This window comes from Phyllostomus discolor, chromosome 4 (assembly GCF_004126475.2).
Source record: "Phyllostomus discolor isolate MPI-MPIP mPhyDis1 chromosome 4, mPhyDis1.pri.v3, whole genome shotgun sequence".
NCBI lineage: Eukaryota > Metazoa > Chordata > Mammalia > Chiroptera > Phyllostomidae > Phyllostomus > Phyllostomus discolor.
Window position 1 is genome coordinate 108,871,697 of NC_040906.2, and position 20,909 is coordinate 108,892,605.

The 20,909-nt window shown below is 56.1% G+C and overlaps 1 protein-coding gene and 1 long non-coding RNA gene across 4 annotated transcripts; both read right to left on the reverse strand.

The window, feature by feature from the left end:
- Nucleotides 1-1,871: 1,871 nt before the first annotated feature.
- LOC114493833 (patr class I histocompatibility antigen, A-126 alpha chain-like) lies at nt 1,872-8,785 on the reverse strand. 3 transcript variants are annotated; one of them, XM_036024006.1, is made up of 9 exons: nt 8,776-8,785; nt 4,962-5,054; nt 4,520-4,804; nt 4,049-4,324; nt 3,254-3,529; nt 3,060-3,170; nt 2,592-2,624; nt 2,408-2,455; nt 1,872-2,254 (listed from the first exon to the last, which is right to left on the reverse strand). In XM_036024006.1, exons 2-9 carry the CDS (start codon nt 5,032-5,034, stop codon nt 2,250-2,252), a joined length of 1,107 nt encoding a protein of 368 aa, XP_035879899.1. In that variant the 5' UTR covers nt 5,035-5,054; nt 8,776-8,785; the 3' UTR covers nt 1,872-2,249. The 3 variants fall into 3 exon arrangements, with proteins under 3 accessions (XP_035879899.1, XP_028364324.1, XP_035879900.1); XM_028508523.2 differs by lacking the exon at nt 8,776-8,785 and having other exon boundaries at nt 4,962-5,057; XM_036024007.1 differs by lacking the exons at nt 2,408-2,455; nt 8,776-8,785 and having other exon boundaries at nt 1,894-2,254; nt 4,962-5,056.
- On the reverse strand, nt 1,894-8,719 carry LOC118500173. The gene is made up of 3 exons (XR_004902721.1): nt 8,707-8,719; nt 6,403-6,413; nt 1,894-2,033 (listed from the first exon to the last, which is right to left on the reverse strand). It is a non-coding gene; the product is annotated as an uncharacterized LOC118500173 (long non-coding RNA).
- Nucleotides 8,786-20,909: the final 12,124 nt, after the last annotated feature.

The following is a 20,909-nucleotide window of genomic DNA, read 5'->3' on the forward strand; positions in this document are numbered from 1 at the left end:
CCTGGCAGTCGGATGACTCCATGGGATCTCTCACAGACATCTCAGCTCCACTGTCTCTGACAATGACCGTCTGTGACGTCCCCTCAGATATGCTGCTTCCAGGGTCTCCCCATCTCTGCTGACACAACTCCGTCTCTCTGCTTGTGTCCTCTGAGATGTTTGCTGACCTGGACTCCTCTCCCTTGTGCCCCAGGTTAAGCATCAGGAAAGCTGACAGGTCCCCCTCAGAAGGCATCCAGGATCCCCCCTCACCCACTATTCCTGCCCCTCACCCCAGAAAGCATCCCCAGCCTGGCCCGCGGCACAGACCCCTCCTGCGTCCACACTGCCTCCCTCGCCTCCCAAGTCTGCTCTCAGCACAGCAGCCACTGGGACCCACTAAAGGGGACATCAGGCCATGTCCCCCTCCTGCTCTACACTGTCCTCTGACCCCCACCTCACTCAGAGCACAGTTGTGCCCTTCCAACCTCCTCCAGGCCCACGTGGTCTGGCCATGCCTCTCTCCCATCTCTGTCACTCCCTGCTCCATTCCCACACTGACCCCCACCCCTTTCCCTTCTCCCCAGACTGCAGACACACCGCTGCCCTGGGGCATTCGCACTGGAGGGTCCCCTGCCTGGACAGAACTTCCTCCACACATCCTGGTGGGTAATGTCCCATGTCCTTCAAATCTCCCCTCAAGGCCACCTCCCCAGTGAGGGCCACACTGACCACCCACATCAAGCAGCCGCCTTCCCTATCCCCACAGCCCACACTGGGGACCACCATCCCCCCTGTGTCTTCCCAGACCACTCCCCCTCCCACACACACCTCCCTGTGTGCTGTGCTCACACCCACTGTCTCCCCACACAGCACGGGCCCCACGAGGCCGGCAGTGATCCCGACTGTGCTTCAGTGATGTCCCCACATGCAAACCCAGTGCCACACATCTGTCACACAGCCAGCACTGCTTCACAGATGGTCAGGGCAGGGCACCTCCCTGTGCTACAGGCTGTGTCTGTATTAACGTGGCCTCAACCACAGCTGCTCCGTGGCAGTGACGATACCACGTGCACTCACAGGGACATTGACAGCCCCGCACTTTCCCCACAGAGCTGCTCCCCCGAGTCCACAGCAGACCCTGCTCTGTGCATCCCGGAGTGCGTACTGCACCCAGCACTGCAGTGAAGGGCAGGGGGAGGGCGCAGGTGAGCCGAGCAGGATTCCAAAGGGGACTGATCTAGGATGGGAAATGATGGGATCCCCCTCTGCTCAGTCCAGAACCCGGTTCCTTTGAGAGTTTAGGAAAAGATGAAAGATCAGCCAAGCCCTAGAGGGGGCAACAACAGGACGAGTCTGACAACTCATCTCTCCACACCCCAGACTCCTGTGTGCAGGGACCCCTGGGCCTGGTGGGGACAGTGACAGGCAAAACACCCCTGCTGCTGGAAGACGGGGACACCCAGAGGAGAATGAGACCAGACCAGGACTCCTAACAAGGACAAATGCAGTCCTGCTGCTCTACAGAAACAAAGAAGCAACAAATAAAGATCCAGAAGATGGGGCTGAGGGTCCGACCCAGCCTGAGCCTCGGCTGACCCGGCCTCACACAGCCCTCGCTGCCCACGGTCCTGGAGACGGGCTTCACGGGGACAGTCTACAAGGCCCGGTGATGCGGGTTCCTGTGATCCCAGGTCCTGCTGGGACACAGTTCCACTGAAGGGACAGGACAAAGGGGCAGAGGGCAACCCAGTGGAGGAGGGACCACGTCAAAGCCCACGATGCACTGAACACTGACTGGGCACAGCCCCGACCACGCTTGGTACTCACAGACCCTCCTGTCCCTGCCACAGACTCAGCACAGCACACACACGGGTTCTGGAAACTTCTCATTTATTTCTTTCAGAATTCAGGATCTTCAGCTTTTTAATTAACACATCGACCACTCATGGCAAGAAGTGAAAAAACAAATTTACACCCAGAACCTTATTTTAACCAGGGAGTGAGAAGCTGCAGCTCAGGCACCAGGAAGCACAGACAGGGATGGGGAGGCCCTGCCCCCACTCTGTTGGAGCAGGGGAGTGTGGGGAGGGGCTGGTGGGTGGGGTGGGCCTGCCTCCCACCTCCTCAGTGATGCTGATGGGAACACAGACATTCAGATGCCAGTTGCAGAAGCAGAAGTGAGATGTCCCTGAAGTCACAAACAGGGGCTGGCGGGTATGTGTGTGTGAGGAACCTTCCATCACTCATTCCCTGACAGGGCAGCTGTCTCATGCTGGAGAAGAAGATAATTGTGAACAAATGTCCATCGGTCACTGTAGGTGGTGACATTGTCCAACAGCCCACCCTGTGTTCCATAATCACATAGAGTCCCCCATTACTCAGTCCCATCCCTTCTGTCCCAACCCTCCCCGTGTCAGGGTCTCACCTTTAGAAGCCGTGAGAGACACATCCGAGCCCTGGGCACTGTCACTACCTGGGGAGGCACAAAACAGGATGTGGTCAGAGCCCCCAGGACAGGAAAGCAAAGGAGAACCTATGAGGAGGGAGGTCCCCCATGGGCTCCCGTCTGCACCAACACAGGGTCTCAGGGGTCCCCCCTGCATACTCACTGGCAGCCTGAGCGTAGCTCCCTCCTTTCCCACCTGCAGGAAGAAAACACCCTGTGAGACACCAGGGAGGAGGCAGGGCCCTGAGGTCCTACAGGAAGCCCTGGTCCTGGACCCCAGGGAAGTTTCCAGAACTCTGACTACAGACCCAGGGCAAGATCGGGGAAACCTGAGAGAAATTCATGTGCAGGGACTGGACCTACGGGCCTCCTGCAGGTCTGTCCTCAGCAGGGACCCTCCCCATGAACCTGTGACTGTTGGGAAGCAGGTCCCCATCCCCAGAGTCATCAGGGTGACACATCTGTCCCTTATCTCACACGTGCCTTCCTAACCAGTCAGTGTAGCCAGCAGGGCCCCAGACTGGCAAGCACATGAGTGAAGACAATGCTTCCCTTTAATGAAGTGAGACACACACGTTTCCTGGGCTTGAGACCTCCGGTGGGACAAGAAATGAGACCTCACCCACCCTACCTGAGCGCCTCCTCCCCCACATCACAGCTGCAGCCGCCACAGCTCCAAGCAGGACCAGGCCACTAATGATGCCCACAATGATGATGATGGTGTTGGTCTGAGGAGGCGGCTCTGCAAAGGGACAGGAAGGTGAAGGCCCTGCCCCCCACGCCCGGCCCCAACCTCCTGTAGTCCCCTTGGAGGCCCCTCCTCACCCCATCCAAGCATCAGGGGCTCCCGCAGTCCCTGGTGCTGCACGTGGCACGTGTATCTCTGCTCCTCCCCACGCGGCACCACCACCGCCGCCCACGTCTGGAAGGTCCCGTCCCCCGCGGGCCTGGTCTCCACGAGCTCCGTGTCCTGGGTCTGGTCCTCCCCGTCCCGCCGCCAGGTCAGGGCGATGTCCGCAGGGTAGAAGCCCCGGGCCCAGCACCTCAGGGTGGCCTCCCGCTCAGAGGTGGGGTGGCGGGTCACTTGGGCCTCTGGGGGGTCTGAGGAGAAAGGTCGGAAATTCGGGAACTTCGCACAGTCGAGGGGCAGTCCAGCAGCGCTCCCGTGGCCGTCCCAAGACTGGACAGGACAGTGACGGGGGCGGGGCGGTCCGCAAACCCCAGACCCAGCCTGGACAGAGGCACCTGGGGGGATCCCCTGGTCTGTAGAAAGTTCTAGAACCAGAGGGACACAGCCCAGGTGCAGACCGGTCGCCTGAAGAAAAGTGTTTCTGGTCCAGACTGGGGGGAGGGGGGACGGTGGGAAGGCAGCCACGGGGCTGCGGAGAGCCGGGTCGGAGGGAGCCGCTGACCCGAGATCTCGGGGCGCGTCCCTCCGTCCCCGGAGAGGCTGCCCCCCGAGCGTCCCTCAGAGAAGGCGGGGTCGCCCTCCGGTCCCGGGTCTGAAAGTCCGGGCGGACTCGGTCTCCCGACGCAGAGGGGGTTCTGACCCCGGTCCCGCGTCCCGTCTCCCCGTCGGAGCCCAGCCCGAGGGAGGGGGCGCCCCGCGAGCCCCGGTACCTGCGCGCTGCAGCGCCTCCTTCCCGCGCTCCAGGTACTGCAGGAGCGTCTCCCTGCACCGGCCGTGCACGTAGTTCCTCTCGTTCTCCGCCACATCGGCCGCCTCCCACTTGCGCCGGGTGATCTGAGCCGCCGTGTCGGCCGCGGTCCAGGAGCGCAGGTCCTCGTTCAGGGCGATGTAGTCGGCGCCGTCGTAGGCGAACTGACTGTACCCGCGGAGGACGGTCCCGTCCGGCCCCACGTCGCAGCCGTACATCCACTGGATCGTGTGAGACCCTGACCCCGCCCCGAGGTCAGCCTCGCCCGCCGCCCCGCCCCGCCCCCACCCGCGGGGATCGAACCGAAACCGAAACCGAACCGGGTCAGAGTCCCGCGGGCTCCTCTCGGGGAGAAGCTCGGACGCGGACACTCGGGGCGGCCCCGCCCGTCCGCGGGGATGGGGGTCGTGCCGGCCCGGCCCCGCGCGCTCACCGTCCGCGCTCTGGTTGTAGTAGCCGCGCAGGGTGTTCAGGTTCACTCGGAAAGTCTGTGCGTTTCCCTCGGCTCTCCGCGTCTCGCTGTCCCAGTACTGCGGTATCACCTCGTCCACCCACGGCCCCTCCATCCACGGCGCCCGCGGCTCCTCCCTCGGGTTCGCGGCGTCGCTGTCGAACCGCACGAACTCCGTGCCGTCCACGTAGCCGACTTCGAGGAAGCGGGGCTCCCCGCGGCCGGGCCGGGACACGGCGGTGACGAAATAGCTCATGGAGTGCGGACCTGCGGGCGGGAGCGGTGAGACCGGCGACCCTCCCCCGGCGCGGGTCCCGGGTCCGCGGTCGAGGGGACGGAAAGGGGGACGGAGAGCGGGATCCCACGCCCCCGCCGGTCCGCGCTCCTCCCCGGACAGGCCGCTCCCTCCCGACCCCGCGCTCACCCGCCCCGGCCGCGGTCAGCGCCAGCGCCCCCTGGAGCAGCAGCAGGAGGCTCGGGGACCGCATGACCCGCATCCTCGGGGTTTGGGGAGCAGCTGCCTCTGGGCGGGTCCGGGGAGACCTATAACCGGGGAGCAGCGGCGACGCCGATTGGCTGCTATAGACACGGGTCACCAATGGGAGAGGCAAGTGGGGTGGCGTCACGAGTATCCGGGAAGGAGTCCCCCGTGCAGGTTGGGAGACGCAAAAGTGAAACCGGGAGACCGGGACTCCCCAGCTCGGAGCTTCCCCGCCCGGACTCAGCCCTCGGGCCGAGACCCTGAGCGCCGGGCAGGGCACCTGGGACTTTGCCCCATCCCCCCTCCTCCTGCTCTGAGAGCTCGTTGTTGCACCGCGTCCCGGAGTCTGAGCCCCGAGTCTGTCCGGGGGAAACAGGGAGCGACCCCCAGGCTGGGCCCAGTCCCCTTCCCTCCCTTCTGTTCCCGGAGCCCCTCTCCCGGGGGCGGACTCTGCCTCCCACCCCTGACCTCCCCCCGGACTCTTCTAGAAGGAAACTCACCGCCCCCCTCCCCCGAGGACTTGACGCCGGAGAGGAGCGGCCTTGGGAACGGGGGTGGAGGGACAGCGGCTTTCTCGTTGGTCCCGGAGGAATTGTGCCTGGAAATCCCCCGCCCTGTGGTCTGGGTCACGACATTAACGTGGCAGCATCAGCATGGCTGTGTGGGGCTGCAGCCTCCTGTGGCTGGTGGGGCAGGTGCGGGGCAGGTGCGGGGAAGAAGGAGGTTGAGTCACCGGCTGGGCGGGTTCCCAGGCAAGGCTGACAGGGCAGGGGGGAGCCAAGGGGCAGAGTGAAATGATGCCTCATGGAGGTTAACAGCAGGGAGGAGGGGACCCCGAGGGGTGAGTTACAGTGCACAGACGGGGACCCCAGTGTACTCCAGGAGTGGTTGGGGTGACGACTCGGGCCTGGAAACAGGCACAGCTGTGAGGAAGGGTTGCTGACCTCACGTTACAGCCTGTGATCACATAATCGTGCCGGTGTTCGCGGAGCTCAGGCTGCTCTGCTTTTAGGGTTTTTGTGACCTGACTGCCCACCCAGATAATGCAGGGAGTCTCCCTGTCCCACAGTCCTTAACCTCAGTGACATCACCCAGGTCCCTTTGCCATGTGAGGAAAGCTGTTCACAGGCTCCAAGGACCAGGCTGGGCATCTCTGGGGACCACTGTTCAGTCTCCCACCTCTGATGGTGTTGTTGTCACTGAGGGTCAAGGAGGCAGTGCTCTGGGAGGTGACAGTGGGCCAGGAGGTAAAAGAAATGGGGGAGTGGCCTGGGGTCCACAGGGAATCCCTATGATGAGGGAGTGGGGGCTCCAGTCTGATGGCACATTGGGGGTGCTAGGGAGGAGGGAGGGGAACAGGTCAAAGCAGAGGAGGAGCCGGTACCCCACCCCCTCCTCGCCCAGGTCTCCAGGTCAGAGGGAGGGGGGACCCCCATGGGAGGACTTCAGAGGGAGCCGTGGCCTCAGGGAGACCCGGGCTCCTGTCAGAGCCTCGAGGTGCAGGGACCTCGTCCTGGGGGAGGGCTGTGCAGGTTCTGGTCCTGGGCTGAGCACTCAGGGGTGCAGTGGGCAGGTCTCAGGGGTTGGGGAGGGGGGGGTATGGGAGGGGACAGAGTGGGGGCTGCAGAGCCTGTGGAGACGAGGTGCAGGGTGTTTGGGGACCAGGGTGACTGAGACAGACAGGGACAAGGACAGAGGAGGTTGGTCCTGGTGGCTTCAGGGAGGATGGTGGTGAGTGAGTGAGAGGAGGATGGGGGGAGGGGCAGTGAGGGGTTGGGCTCTCCCTGGGGCTCTGTCAGTGAGGATGAGGAGGTCAGGTGGGGGTCTCAGTCCCAATCCTGACCCCTGACTCTAGGGGAAGGGCCTGGGGGAGAGGTGGGGTCTTGGAGGACGTGCATGAGTTCACTCTGAACACTGAGAGAGAGGCTGTGCTCACTCCAGGTCTCAGTGGGACAGCTGCTGTTGGAGGTGTGACTTCTGGAGCCTCAGGTGGGACCCTGGTGCCAGGGCCCCTCTCCTGTCCTGCTGAGGGGACAGAAGGCCCAGGGCAGCTGCGGTCCTCATCCCAACAGTCCCGATGTGCGTACCCACACTGGGGAGGATGTAGACACTGAGATGCTGTTCCCAGTAAGAGATGATTTCATTTCAAAAACTGAGTTTAAAAGACAGAAGTAGGGAGTAGAGGAAAATGGCCTACTTTCAGTTTCCCTGGTGTCACCATCCAGGGGAAGGAAGGAGGGGTGCCAGGAGGGGGTGGGGACATCAGGGATGGTCCAAGGTCCCTGAGCCTCCTCCTCTCCAAATGGGGGCCATTTGCAGGATAATGTGGAGAAGTTTATGTTACTCTGATATTTATAATATTGGGGAATTGCAGTTATTTTCCAGAGTGTAATAATATTGTTTGAAGAGAAAGGTTATTTTTTCAGAGATAAATACCAAAATATTCAGGGGAGAGGGTCATGATGATAGCAGGTGATTTTCAAATGTGTCAGCAAAAATTATAGAAATACATTCCATCAGTAAAATAGGACAGAATACCAAAATGGCTAAACCTACAGTGACCAGCGTGTTGGTCTTTCAAACCTCAGGTGTCTTTTAGGTAAGTTCTCACCGTCCTGTGGAGAAAATGCTAGAAATGGTGATGCACGCTGACATGGGGTGTTTGTTCACAGTGTGTCGTTACACGGGAGTTAGGGTTTAAGTGTGTGTGTGTCAGTGTGTGTGTGTGTGTGAGAGAACGTCAGTGTGTGTGACTGTGTCCCTGTGTTGGCACGCAGCAGGGTGTGTGCAGTCTGTGCCTTCACTCACTCACTCACTCAACAGATGTTTCAAAATCAGCTTTCAGGGCCGTGAAAATACAGGTGTGAAAATCAGATCCCTATCCTTGTCCTCATAAAGCTTGTGTTCTCATGGAGGGACAGACAGTAAATGATTAAATAAATACATTGAAAATGTGTGTTAGTGAGTGGGTGTGAGCAAAAGCAAAGCAGGTGGGGTTGGAGGGAGGCTGGAGAGGCCGCGGCAGGGGCAGTGCAGGGAGGGCCGCTCAGCAAGGACACTTGGGGACACTGCCAGGGACGGAGGGGCTGCCTGGTGGCAGGTTTTCAGGCCCAGGCCCAGTAGTGCTGGCTCTGAGATGTGACAGCCTGGGCCTCTGGGCTGGAGGACACAGGGAGGACCTGGAACTGGGCCCATCACACAGCCACAGCTGTGACACCTGGACCTGACCTGCAAAGGGCCTTGCAAATGTAACATATTTAGGAAAGCTCCCTCCAGACAGTCTGAGAAATCAACCGTGGAAACTCCTCCCTCCCCAGACCCTAGGCACCCGGGATCCCTGCCAGGGAGGAGCATGTTACCAGTTTTTCATGTATCCTTCCTGAGGAAAACCTCCACAAATGTTACTGTTGGTACATCAAGAAGGAGTACCGTGACAACCAGAAAGTAGATAAAATGTTTCTTTTCACTTTCCTGGGGTTGTTGTCATCACGGGGCAGGAGAGAGGGGTAGCAGTGGGAGGTGGAAACCTCAGAGGTGGCCCAAGCCTCCTGAGCACTCCTCTCTGTCAGTCCTTGTTCAGTGTCTGACCTTGACACCTGTGGAGTCCAGGATTGCTTCGAAGCTACTTCATCCCCGACCCGGTGCCCAGCCTCCAAGTCAGCCACCTCTGACCACTCACAGCACAAACCCTCCCAGGGAGCAGTCAGCCTCCATGAGCAGCGCGGCGGCGCCCCCGTGTGGCCACAGGGCAGATGACAGAAGACTGCCCTCCCTCCCCTTTCTGATGTTTATTTTAGTCAGATCCCTCCCAGGGTCTGCTCCCAACACCAGAACAGGCTTTGAATGCAAGACTGGGTCCACATCCAGTGTCAGGCTCCGGGTGAAAAGTGTTTCTCACAACCCACACTGACTTAGTGTTCCATCCGCATTGAGTCACCGTGGACCCTCCCTCAGGGAAGGGTGAGGTCTTCCAGCCACGACAGGTTCCCAGGTCCAGGACAGTTCCCAGGTCCAGGATGGACACCATGAACTAACTAGGTGCCCTTAGTACCCCAGAATGGGGCCTGGGACACCCAAGTCCCTGTCACATCTTCCTGCTGCTCCCTCTGGAGCTACCGGACCCTCCACCTGGGAATCAGTCCAGTCATCTCAGAACATGGGGTGGGGGCAGGGGCTGGGGCATTAGGTCCGGGAAGGAGAGGATGGTCCTGAGGAAGTCAGGGTACATGGAAGTAAGAACATCAGAGGGGCAGGGGTTGCAGGGGGGAGAGAGGAAGGAGCCAGGAGGAGAGCAGCAAGGGGAGGGCTGGCCATGGGGACACCTGTCCGTGTTTGGAGAGGGTCCTCCAGGTCATAGACAGCAAAGGGCTGTGCTGTCCCTACAGGATGAGCCCTGGGCCCACATGCCTGGGGATTCCAGGGTCTCACTAACTGCACTAGCACCTCCCTGCCATGTCTGCGCCCAGTCCTGAGTAGCAGGTTGTTACAGCCTTCATGGTCCCTCCCTGCCCTAGGACAGGACAAGCCCTTGGGCCAGGCCGAGGGCCCCTGAGGACCCGGTGCTGAACGTGGGTGTGGGCTGTACCCACTGTGGGCTACGGGGACCTCAGTGATGGGACCCAGGCTGCCCATTTCCCAGGGGCGGTCCCTACAACCTCCGCAGCTCACTGCCCGAGGACTCTGGGATCCCCTCTCTTTCCTCTGGGGTCACCCATGCACCACATGCACAGACTGGACCCTCCAGGCCCTGCTCTCTGCTGCCCCCAGTCCCTGAATGAAGGAACCCTGCAGCCTCGGCCCTAAATCTCATTTCTACCTGGACAACTGGCCCACCACCCTGGGGGTGCTATGGACTGAATGTTTGTGTCCTCAGAGTTCACACTGAAACCTAACCCCCAATGTGCTGGTGTGTGGAGGTGGGGCCTTTGGGAGGTGATTAGGTCAGGAGGGCGGAGCCCAGATAAAGGAGACCCCAGAGAGCTCCCTTGTTCTGCCCACTGTGAGAGGACACAGTGAGAGGACACAGTGAGAGGACACAGTGAGGGGACACAGTGAGGGCACAGCCGCCAGTGAACCAGGAAGTCGCCCTCACCAGACCCTGAATGTGCTGGTACCTTGACCCTGGACTTTCAGCCTCCAGAACTGTGAGAAATACATTTCTGTTATTTATAGTCAGTCTATGGTGTTGTTTTAGCAGCCCAAACAAACAGGGGTCTGCAAACCAGGGAAGGGTCCCCCAGAGCCCTGTGTGTGGCAGATGAGCCATGGCTGCAATTTGAGGTGAGACCAGAGCTTGGGGAGGCACCCAGCATCACACTTCATGAGGGGCTCAGGGGATGGAGACCAGCTGGTAGGTAGCAAAAGCACATGTCATAGGGGACCCCTGTTATGCACAGAGTTGTGTCCCCCACTATTTGTGTGCTGAAGCACCAGCCCCCAATGTAACTGTATTTAGGCACAGAGCCTTTAAGGAGACCATTAAGGTCAACCGAGGTCATGGGGCGGGGCCCTTATCTGATAGGACAGGTGGGGTTATGGGAGAAAAAGGCCTCAGATTCCAAAACCCAGCCCTGCCCTCCCCGTCCCTCCTCACACAGGGGAGGGGCTGTGTAAGGACACAGGGAGAAGACAGCCGTCCACAAGCCAGGAAGAGGGCCCTGGAGCAGAAGCCAGAATTCCTGGGACTTTGCTCTTGGACTTCCAGCCTCCAGACCTGTGAGAAAATGAACTTCTGTTGTTTAAGCCGCCCAGCCGGTGGTATGTGGTTACCAGCAGCCCGAGCAGACTGGGGCAGCCCCCAAACCAAACACCCGCAGCCCCTCCGGGTCCCAGACTCAGCTGGGAGGAGCCGGGTCCCAGCGCATGCGCACTCGCTCACTCACGGGCTCAGTGAGGCCCCTGCGCCAGGCTTCTCCTTAGTCCTGGGGGTCGTTCAATGCGAACAGGCAGCATGCCCGCTGTCCTGGTGCCCGCAGCCTGACGGGGAAGACAGAAGGTGATGAGGACACACTGACAGTGGGGGATTACGTAGTCTGTGTTCCCGTCACCTGCCGCTGGGGAACAAACAGCCCGCAATAAACTTTGTTCTGTCCTGTCTGTGGTTGACTGGGTCCGTGGGCGGCTCCTTTGTCCGCAGTGACGCGGGCTGGGGCTGCTGTCGCTGCTGTCGCTGGAGGCCCGGCTGGTCCAGAACATTCCAGAGGGTCCCTGACGGGCTCACCAGGTGCTGGTTGTGCTGGGAGCTCCCTGGGGCTGCTCACCGGGTGGCCCGGGGCCCCTCCGCCCACTCCTCCCCTTGGCTTGGCTGCTCCCAGCCGGGCCCCTGCTCCCAGAAGGGCGTGTTCCAAGTGCACAGTCAGAAACCACAGGCTCCTCCTGTCAGAGCCCCAGCCTCAGTCCCTGTCCCCTTCCTCGTTTCCCAGTCCTCAGAGCCACTCACCGGTCTGAGGGCAGGGCGTCAGGCCCCTCCTCTAGACAGGGAACGGCCAGGTCCCATCACAGAGAGTGTGTGGGTGGGGGACGCTGCTGAGGCCATCTCTAGAGAAAGAACCTTCACAGTTTGTTAGAAAGTGGTAGAAGAGACAGAGAAAAAATAATTCACAGCAAATAATCAGTGCAAAGTGATGGGAGAGGTGGCACTTTTATTTATTTTAATAATTTAGTTACAGTTGACAGTAGTATTTTATGTTAGTGTCAGCATAGTGATGAGACACCGGATACCGTACACAGTGGTCCCTGGTGGGTGGCATCACTGGGAATCACTCACAGCCATCGCTGTGCCACTGACTGTGTTCTCTGTGCTGTGCTTTCCGTCCCCATGAACTGTTTTCTGACTCCATTTTGAAAAAAAACTTTAAGTTATATAATTATTTTACTTTTGTTTTTGATAATAAAAGAATTTGAACATTTTAAATAAGATCTTTGGCTTTTCAAATTATTTTTTAAGTGAATTGAATATATTTTTGTTCAGACTTTACTCAGCCCCTACAAAGGTGGTCAACTTGAAATTCTTAAACCCTCCACCTTGTTCACCCGGCCTCCCCTCCCCTACCCTCTGGCTACTACCAGATTGTTCTCCGTATCTGAGTCTGTTCCTATTTTCTTTGTGCATTTATTTTGTTTTTAGATTCTACATATAGGTGAAATGTTTCATTTAGCATGGCACTCTCTAGGTCCATCCATGTTGTTGCAAATGGTAAGATTTCATTCTTTTTTATGGCTGAGTAACACTCCACTGTATACATGGACAAAATCTTCTCTGTCTGATACCATTTTGTTCAGAGAAGATGCTTGATATGATTCCAATCTTGTCAAACTCACTGAGACTTGTCTGGTGCCCTAACATGCGGTCCGTCCTGGGAAATGCTTCTGGTGCACTTGGAAAGGTGTGTGTTCTGCTGCGTTGGGGGGAGATGCTGTAAAATACCCACACGTCCCTCAGGGCTGATGTGCCATTGAAGGCTACCGTTTCCCTGTTGATGTCTGTCTGGAAGATCTCCCCACTGATGACAGGGGTGTGTGACAGTCCCTTCTGTGACTGTACCACTGCCACTCTCTCCCTCCATGTCCATCAGTATTGGCTTTACACACGTGTGTAGGAGTCCCTGTGTTGGGTGTGTGAATGTTACAAGGGTCACAGCCTCTTGTTGGGTTGATCCCGTCATCACTAGGAAATGTCCTTGGTCTTTTATCACAGCCTTTGTGTCAGAGTCCATTCCGTCTGAGGGAGACCCCACCTCCCCCAGCTGTCTGCTGGTCTCTGTTCACCTGAGACGTCCTTCCCACCCCCTCACTCTCGGTCTGTGTCGTCCAGTCTGAGGCGGGTCCCGTGTGGACAGCACATGTTGGGTCCTGTTTTCTTATCCATTCATTGGTGGGAGCATTTAATCCATTTATACTAACAGTGATTATTGATAGGGATGGAGTTTTTACCACTTTATTACTCATATTTATGTTTGCTCTTACAGCAGCGTCCCCTGTGTGGGTGTGGGTGTCCCCCTGAGGTAGCTGAGTGGTAGTTGCTGCTGGCGAGTCTGTGGATGGGGCTGACCCCCAAGCCCACCGGCTGTGAGTCTGGCCACAAGCACAGCACATGAGCTGCTGAGTGGGGGGGCTGAGCCCACAAAGTGGGATTCACTCCAGCAGGGCCTGGGCCTGCTGAAGCCCCCCTTTGGACATCCTGCTTGTGGAGCTAAGAGGGTGGAACTCTGCTGGGGTCTGAAGCTGCCCACCGAGTTGGGTCTGGGGCCTCTTGGGAGGGGCCGTGGTGCAGGCCCAGGCCCAGCACTCCCTGGTCGGAGCTGCAGAAGGAGCCGCGGTTGCCCACATCTGTGCTGGGACTCGGGGTGCGTGGGAGAGACCACCTGTGACTGAGGCCAGCTGCCCACAGGGTCAGGTCTGGGGCAGGTCAGCAGAAGGCACAGGGCACCCCGAATCTTACTGCCATGTGAGGCTGCCTGTGAGGCACAGCCAGTGAAAGAACCAGTGAGAAGGTGAGGGGGAGGGGTCAGCACAGGAAAGGGGCAGCTCTCCCCCAGCCCTCGCCCTGAAGCCACACAACTCAGTTCCTCCCCGTGTGTCCCTGGTATCCCCCAAACCACTGTCCCTCATCTGGGAACTTGGGTGAGAGCCTGAGTGTGTCTGCACTGGCCCTTTAAAAGGCACAGCCGGGCCCTGACCAGTGTGGCTCAGTGGGTTGGGCATCATCCTGCAAAGTGACAGGTTGCTGATTCGACTCCAGGTCAGGGCACTTGCTTAGGTGGTGGGTTCGGTCCGGCTGAGGCTCCTATGAGAGGCAACCAGGGAATGCTTCTCTCTCACATCAGTGATACTTTCTCCCTCTCCCACGCTTTCCCTCTGAAAGCGTGTCCCCATGAGGATTAAAAAATTGTGTTGTTTATGCCTTTTGAACTGGCAATTCCACTGTTGGGAATATACACTAAGAATCCTGAAACATCAATTCAAAGCAACCTAAGCAGCCCAATATTCACAGCAGCACAATTTACGGTAGCCAAGTGCTGGAAACAGCCCATCAGTAAATGAGTGGATCAAAAAACCGGTGCATTTACACAGTGGAATACCACACAGCAGTAAGAAAGAAGGAACTCATATCCTTCGTGACAGCATGGATGGAACTGGAGAGCATTATGCTGAGTGAAATTAGCCAGGCGGTGGAAACAAATACCATATGATCTCAGCTATAAGTGGAACCTAATCAACACAGCAAACAAGTGAGCAGAATAGAACCAGAGTCATGGAAATAAAGAAGAAACTGACAGTGACCAGAGGGGAGAGGAGAGGGGATAATGGGGCAAAGAAGGGGAAGGGTCACGTCAGGGAACACGTGTGAAGGACCCGTGGGCAGGGACAACGGGTGGGGAGGATTCAGGGTGGGAGGTGGGGGGTGGGTAGGACAGGGGAGAGTAATGGGGGAAAATGGGGACAACTATAATTGAACAAAAATTTTTTAATTAAAAAATTTTTAAATTCTGTTTAAAAATAAATAAATAAATAGTAAAATGGAATGCCTGGGACCCCACAGCCCTCTGTCTCCCCCAGTGACATGGGGTCCCCCCTGGTTTTCACAGCCAGATGCTGTGGGGCTCCTCTTCCCACCACTGACGCTCCGGGCTGGGGAGCCCCGTGTGGGACTGGGACCCCTCGCTCTTCTGAAGGAACCTTCACAGCTGAGGCATCTCTCCCAGTTCTCCACTGTCACCCGTGGGAGTGGGACCATCCCACTCCCTGTCTCGGCCCCTGTTAGCAGTCTCAACGTGGCTTCTTTATACTGAGTTAAAGGACTTCTGGTCTGTTGGTTCTCCAGGCTGATGGTTCTGTAATTCAGCTGTAATTTGATGTGGTCATGGGAGGGACAAGGGTTTACTTCATCATATTGAGCAGAACCCTGATGTGGCAGATTTACCTGGGCTGGTCAGAGTGGGCCCCCGGAGGGGACAGGTGAGCAGACTGGAGCAGTGGAGACCCTGAGCCCCACAGGGATGTGGAGGAGGGACGTCCCTGGATCGCCCTCTGTGTGTGCCCAGGACCCTGATGGGGGGTAACTCTGCTGTGGGGACAGAGGGGGGCACACATGGCAGCCATCTGGCGGTGGGGGGCGTCTCTCCCCACTGGATGGAGCTGGGGGAGGGGGAGGCACTGCTGTGTGGGGGAGACTAGGGGAGGAGGGAGGAAGCAAAGATGGGGGAGAGGAGGTGGGAAGCCCACACTGTGTCTCTGCTGTCGCTCCTCTGCATCCAGTGTCCCCACGTTGAGGTGACTGAGGTGGGACAGTGAGGCCATCACACTGTGAGAAGCCGAGTGTCCGAGTGTCCGTGTCTCCCCCTGCCAACCACAGGCTGCCCTGGCTGCAGGGAGGGACGTGCTGACTGTGGACTCAGGACTGAGGGGGACCAGACCTGGGGGGACAGGACACATCAGTGAGAGACAGCTGTGGGTCCTCCCCAGAGAGGAGCTGAGACACACCTGCCTGGTGGGGCACCTGAAGCATGGTCAGTGTGACCTGGGGTGAGGTGCTGTCAGAGCCCAGGGGTGAGGGTGAGGGAGGGTCTCAGCCACACTCTGCCCCAGCTCTCTGCCCTGTACCCAAGGCCCTCCCTGCTGTCCTCAGTGAAGAGGCCAGGAACGTCCTCGGTCTCTCTGATCACTCAGTTGGGGGTCCTTCCTGCTCTCATCTCCTTCCTTCCTGTTCTCACCTCCTCCCTCCTGCTCTCACCTCCTTCCTTCCTGCTGCACCTCATCCTACCGCCTGGGTCAGACCTCTCCCCTCTGCCCTCCAGTGGTGGGAACGGCTCACTTCCCACTGAGCAGCGGGCTCCAGGTGAGAGGCTGGGCTCTGCCTGAGGCTGAGAGAAGGAAAGGCTCCTGGCCAGGGGTTGGGGAGGGGGCACGGGCACAGACAGGGGAAATGCTGAGGGGGTGGAGGAGGTGATGGGGAAAGATGTTCCCACGTCATCGTTTTTCTCTCACAATCTGAGGGAGCCAACCTTTCCCCACCCCCTGCGCCCCTTGCCCAGGGCCATGACAATGGCAGCAGGAGCAGAGAAAGATCCCACATGAAAGAAAAATATAACTGATTCCTCCCTCTCACTCTTGCCTGTTCTGGTCAATTCTGTAAATGACACTTGTTACAGAACTTGAAATTATTCCTTTGAGGAAAATCTCCAAATAATGGGGAATATAATTATTAATGAGTGAGCCCCGCAGACGGGACAGCAGAGGCTGTAAGAACAAAGGCGTGTGTGGGGACCGGCCACCGAGTGCTGGGTCCTGAGGCTGCGCTGACCGAGCTCTCAGGTGGCGCTGACGTGAGGCCACCTGTGAGCTGGGTGAGCTGGGGCACCTCCTGGGACCTCTGTGTCCTCTTCAGAGAAGGGACATGAGCCCCGATCCTGGTCTGAGATGTCATTATCTGATAAAAGGATCCAGGCTCCTTAGAAGAGGAGCTGACTCCAGGGCTGAGACGGAAACACCAAGATGAGCCTGGAGCGCCCTGCACTGTCAGAAAGTCAGTGAGTCCCCCACACACGGGGCACGTCACAGGGACATGGGGCCAGCCTGGGGGGGCTCCCCATGGACACAGCTGGGACAGTGTGAGCACCGTGTGACACTGGTGGTGATTACAACCCAAACTATAAAGTTAGTGCCGGTGAGCTCATACTCATGTAAATGATTGAAACTTTTTAAAATGAGGGAGTAAGGGCAAATATTCCTTCTAGATTTCCAAGTTACACATGAAGAGAATCCCCCTTCCAGGAGGTGGAGCTGAATTCCTCCCCATGAATGTGGGCTGGACGTGGAGACTTGCTTCCAAAACACAGAACATGGAGAGTGAAAATCACCACTAACAGTAAAGTGACTACCGTGACCCTTGAACAACACGAGTGTGAACAGTGCAGGTGCACTTGCACACGGATTTACTTCAGTGCTGTGTGCACTGTTAAGTGTATTTCCTCTTCCTGATGACTTTCTTAACCACGTTTTCTTTCTCACAGCTCCTCTGTGTCAGTGTGCAGAACAGAGCACATGTAACACGCAAACTGTGTTAACCGACTGTTACCAGTAAGGTGTCTGGCCTACAGTCAGCTATTGGTAGTTCAGTTTTGGGGGAGTCAAAACTTATATGAAGATTTTCAACTGTGCCGGGGACCGGTGCCATGAACCCCTATGTTCTGAAAGGTCAACTGTATCTTACAGTGGAGAACTTGGCAGACATAATAACCTTAACCATGTGACAAAGGTCATGTTAATATCATGTGCCCTCTGATATGGTGTGATCAGAAGGGCACTTTGTCCCTATGGTATTTTTTCCTAAAACATGTAACCCCAATTGAATTGTGAAGAAACATCAAACAAAGCCAAAATAAGTCACATTCTGCACATTATCTGTTTGGAATTTTTCAAAATTTTCAAGGTCGCAAAAACAGGTAGAGAAATTCAACAGATGAGAGGAGACGGAGGAGACAAGGGAACTTACTGCACTGAGGTGCCTGGATCTGACCCTGGAACGGAGAAGGGGCATCGGTGGGAACTGGTGAGACCCAAACGAAGTTACAATTCAGGGAACAGCACTGCATCAGGGTCAGCTCCACCTTTCCCAGTCCTGACGTGACGTCATTGGGGGTGAACGCCGAGGAAGCCGAGTGTGGGGTGTAGGGGACTCTGTCCTCTAGCTTGTCAGCTCTTCTGTGAGTCTAACATCACTCAAAAATAAATTTAAAAAGTGAAATTACCTAACCAATCTAAATATACCCATAGTTATAGAAGACATTGAATCAGTAATTAGTAACATTCCAAAACAGAAAGCACCAAGCCCAGATGGATTCATGGGTGAATTCTACCACCCGTGTAGGGAGGAAATGATGCCAGTTCTCTGCAATATGCTTCAGGAGAGGGGATACTTCCTACTTCATTCTGTGAAGTGAGCATTGTCCTAATACCGAAACCAGACAGACATGACAAGAAAACTATAGACCATTATCTCCCGAGAGCCTATGTGCAAAACTCCTTCACAAATATTAGCAAATCAAACAAACCCCCAAGTGTAAAAAGAACTCTCCACCACAACCAAGTGGGAGTTATTCTGGGTATGCAAGGCCAGTTCAACACTTGACAATTAACTAATGAAGCAATTTCAAACTCTTTTCATCTCATGGCATATATAAATGAGTTACTAAAATTCGGCGGCATACCAAAGAACATATTATATTTTTTGCCAATTTGACAAAAAAAATAGGTCTAATTTTGATTCATCACATGGGTTGGTTTTTATTCTGTTGGCTGTTGTTGTTTTCATTAGTTGACGACATAAGGGGAAAGAGATCAGTGCCCCTGACTAAACACTCAGGTATTGCAAGTTTTAAAATCTGTTGCAGCGCACTGGTTGAGAATCGCTGCTCTATGCTTTACACAAAAGGAATGCTGGACTGAACACGAACCCTATCTTGACCTTAAAGCAGGCCCGTCTGTGAGAAAGAGCTGCATCTGCTGCTCTGAGCCTTTTTAACAGCTGGGATGCATGTCCTGCCATACGGGTTGCTGGGACAGGCGGTCTGGGGGTCAGAGGAACACAGACCTGGAGGAGAAGTCTGAACTCCTGTATGTTCATGCATGAAAAAGCTTAGCTGCTTTTTTTGGGGAGTGGGGGTGTCAATAACTATTTATTACTGTATGCAAAGAAACAAGTTTATCTTGTTATTAAATTATATTTCTAATTTTAAACTCTGATCTGAATTTGATTTCTAAATGGTAAAGATAAAACATCTAACAAGTCATAGGTTGAATCTGTGCTGTGTGAATGTGGGTCAGATAACCCAGAGTCCCCAATCTGATCGTCCTTGAGTAACTGAGAGTAGTGGTCCCCGCGCTCCCTGGGTGAAGGCAGCAAACGTGCACATGGGGTGGCCCAGTGAAGCACAGCAAGTTCACGGGAGGCCCCGTCCAGTTTGTCCCCTCACCCGGTAGCTAGGATATCCCCTTTTCTATGTTTTCCTTCTCACCTGCATATCAACAACAATGCACGTCTTCATTAACTCCTCCTGCCAACCGAGATCCTCAGACACAAAAAGCAATGGCGGAGATGCCTTGGTGCATATTCTTAAGAGAAAGCAGACAATGACACTGAGTTTTCATGATTTAGGGGTTACAAAGAAGGGCCTTGGTGAGGGCTCTGAGAGGGAAGCTGTGCAGGAATCAGAGAGAAGAGCTGGGGGAACTAGTGTCAGAGCAGCGGGGGTCTGTCCCCGGACCGGGACCACCCTCTGAGACTGAAGAAACACAGAGACACACTCGTTCCAAGACACATACAGCCTTTCGGGTCAGATCAGAAACCTGTGCAGAAGAAGGACGACGTCAGCCTCGTTGCTGACCCCTCTTCCTCTAAGTCCAGGAAGGAAAATCTGCGGTGAGAGACTGCGTCAGCGTGATGAACACAAGAGTTTTCCTGGGCTTCCTTCACCGATGCACGAGGTTATGCTGTTTCCCACACGCAGCCAAGGGCTGAGCTTCCTCCCGGGGGCTGCCTGAGAGTCACGTGCAGCGAAGGGGCTTCCACCCCTCTGCAACCCACCCCCTCAGGAAAACAAGGCAGGAATGTTGTCTGTTTTTCAATACCCTCATTGAACTAAAGTGAAAGGAGGAAAGATAGTGTATTCAGCCATTAAAACACCTTAGACAAGCCCTGGCCAGGTACCTCAGTTGGTTACAGCGTTGTCCTGATATGCCAATGTTGTCCTGATATGTCAAGGTTGCAGGTTCGATCCCACTCAGGGCATATACAAGAATCAACAAATGAATGCCTCAGTAAGTGGAAAATAAGCCAATGTTTCCCTCTCTCTCCTGTCCTCTCTCTCTCTCTAAAAGTCAATAAATACAGTGAGTTATTATCTTAAAAAGAACACCGTAGACAATTAAACAACCTTCTCCATCCCATGATCCTATCACTGGGGTTAAGGCGGGGCTGCATGAAGACTAACCCAGCATTGAATGGACCCCCTGCATGAGTCCAGTCCCTGGGGACCTCATGCATCTGCTGGGATAAGGGTCCAGCATGGGGATACCTCTCTCTCCTCAGGCCATCTTTTCTCCCCAACAATCTGATTTAAGTGCCTCTAGATCTCTCTGGCTTTGCTTCTCTGTGTCAGTCCCTTATCATGGGAGGTGAGTGAGTAATTCAGGGGAAAGGCAAACCTCAGTCACCTCTCTGGCTTTCTTCCCTTTCTCGCTCCTCAGATGCACGAAGGTGCTCGCTACAGGGAGATGAGCCCAAGCTCAATGCTTGAGATCCAGCCAGAATCTTGCTCCAGGCAGAACAGACTGCAGGGCAGGCTCACATCCACCTGCAGCATCTCCTGAGGTACAGTCTGAGATTCTGGAGCCTGATGTGAAACACCAGCATGAGGACAGTGAGGCATGTCTCCCATACACCTGGGAGAAGGAGGAATTTAGGAAGGACCTCCAGGTCCTGGAACTCAGAGTGAAACCTCTAAATGGCACAGGTGACAGCAGAGGTGACAGCACACACACTGATGCTGGCAGTGGCCTGTCCCCATCTTTCAGATGTGGCTGGAAAGAAGAGAGCAGCTCCCAGGTGCGAGGGCCACTCAGGAAATGGTCTGAGTTTCCCGCATCTCCTGACAGGTGTGCAGATCTGTGAGTCCTTAGCATCTCTGAAGTCAGGCATGGGCACGTGTGCATTGCCCCAGGGGCTTGTGTAAGAAAAAGAGGGGTGTAGATATGACCCCGGAGTATAGACACACAAGACAAGGGGAGCGGACCCCAGAGCCAGAGTGACTCCTGCTCTTCAGAATGTGGGGTCCAGGGGGTCAGCAAGGAGTAACTCCCTCCCCTCCACGGTGACAGGTCAGCAGCCTGGAG

Coding starts and splice junctions, on each gene's coding strand:
- LOC114493833 (XM_036024006.1), bottom strand. CDS start 5,034: ATGCGGGTCATGCGGTCCCCGAGCCTCCTGCTGCTGCTCCAGGGGGCG. Junction 4,805..4,961: donor GCTGACCGCGGCCGGGGCGG/GTGAGCGCGGGG, acceptor TCCCGCCCGCAG/GTCCGCACTCCATGAGCTAT. Junction 2,625..3,059: donor GTGGGGGAGGAGGCGCTCAG/GTAGGGTGGGTG, acceptor TTCTTCCTGCAG/GTGGGAAAGGAGGGAGCTAC.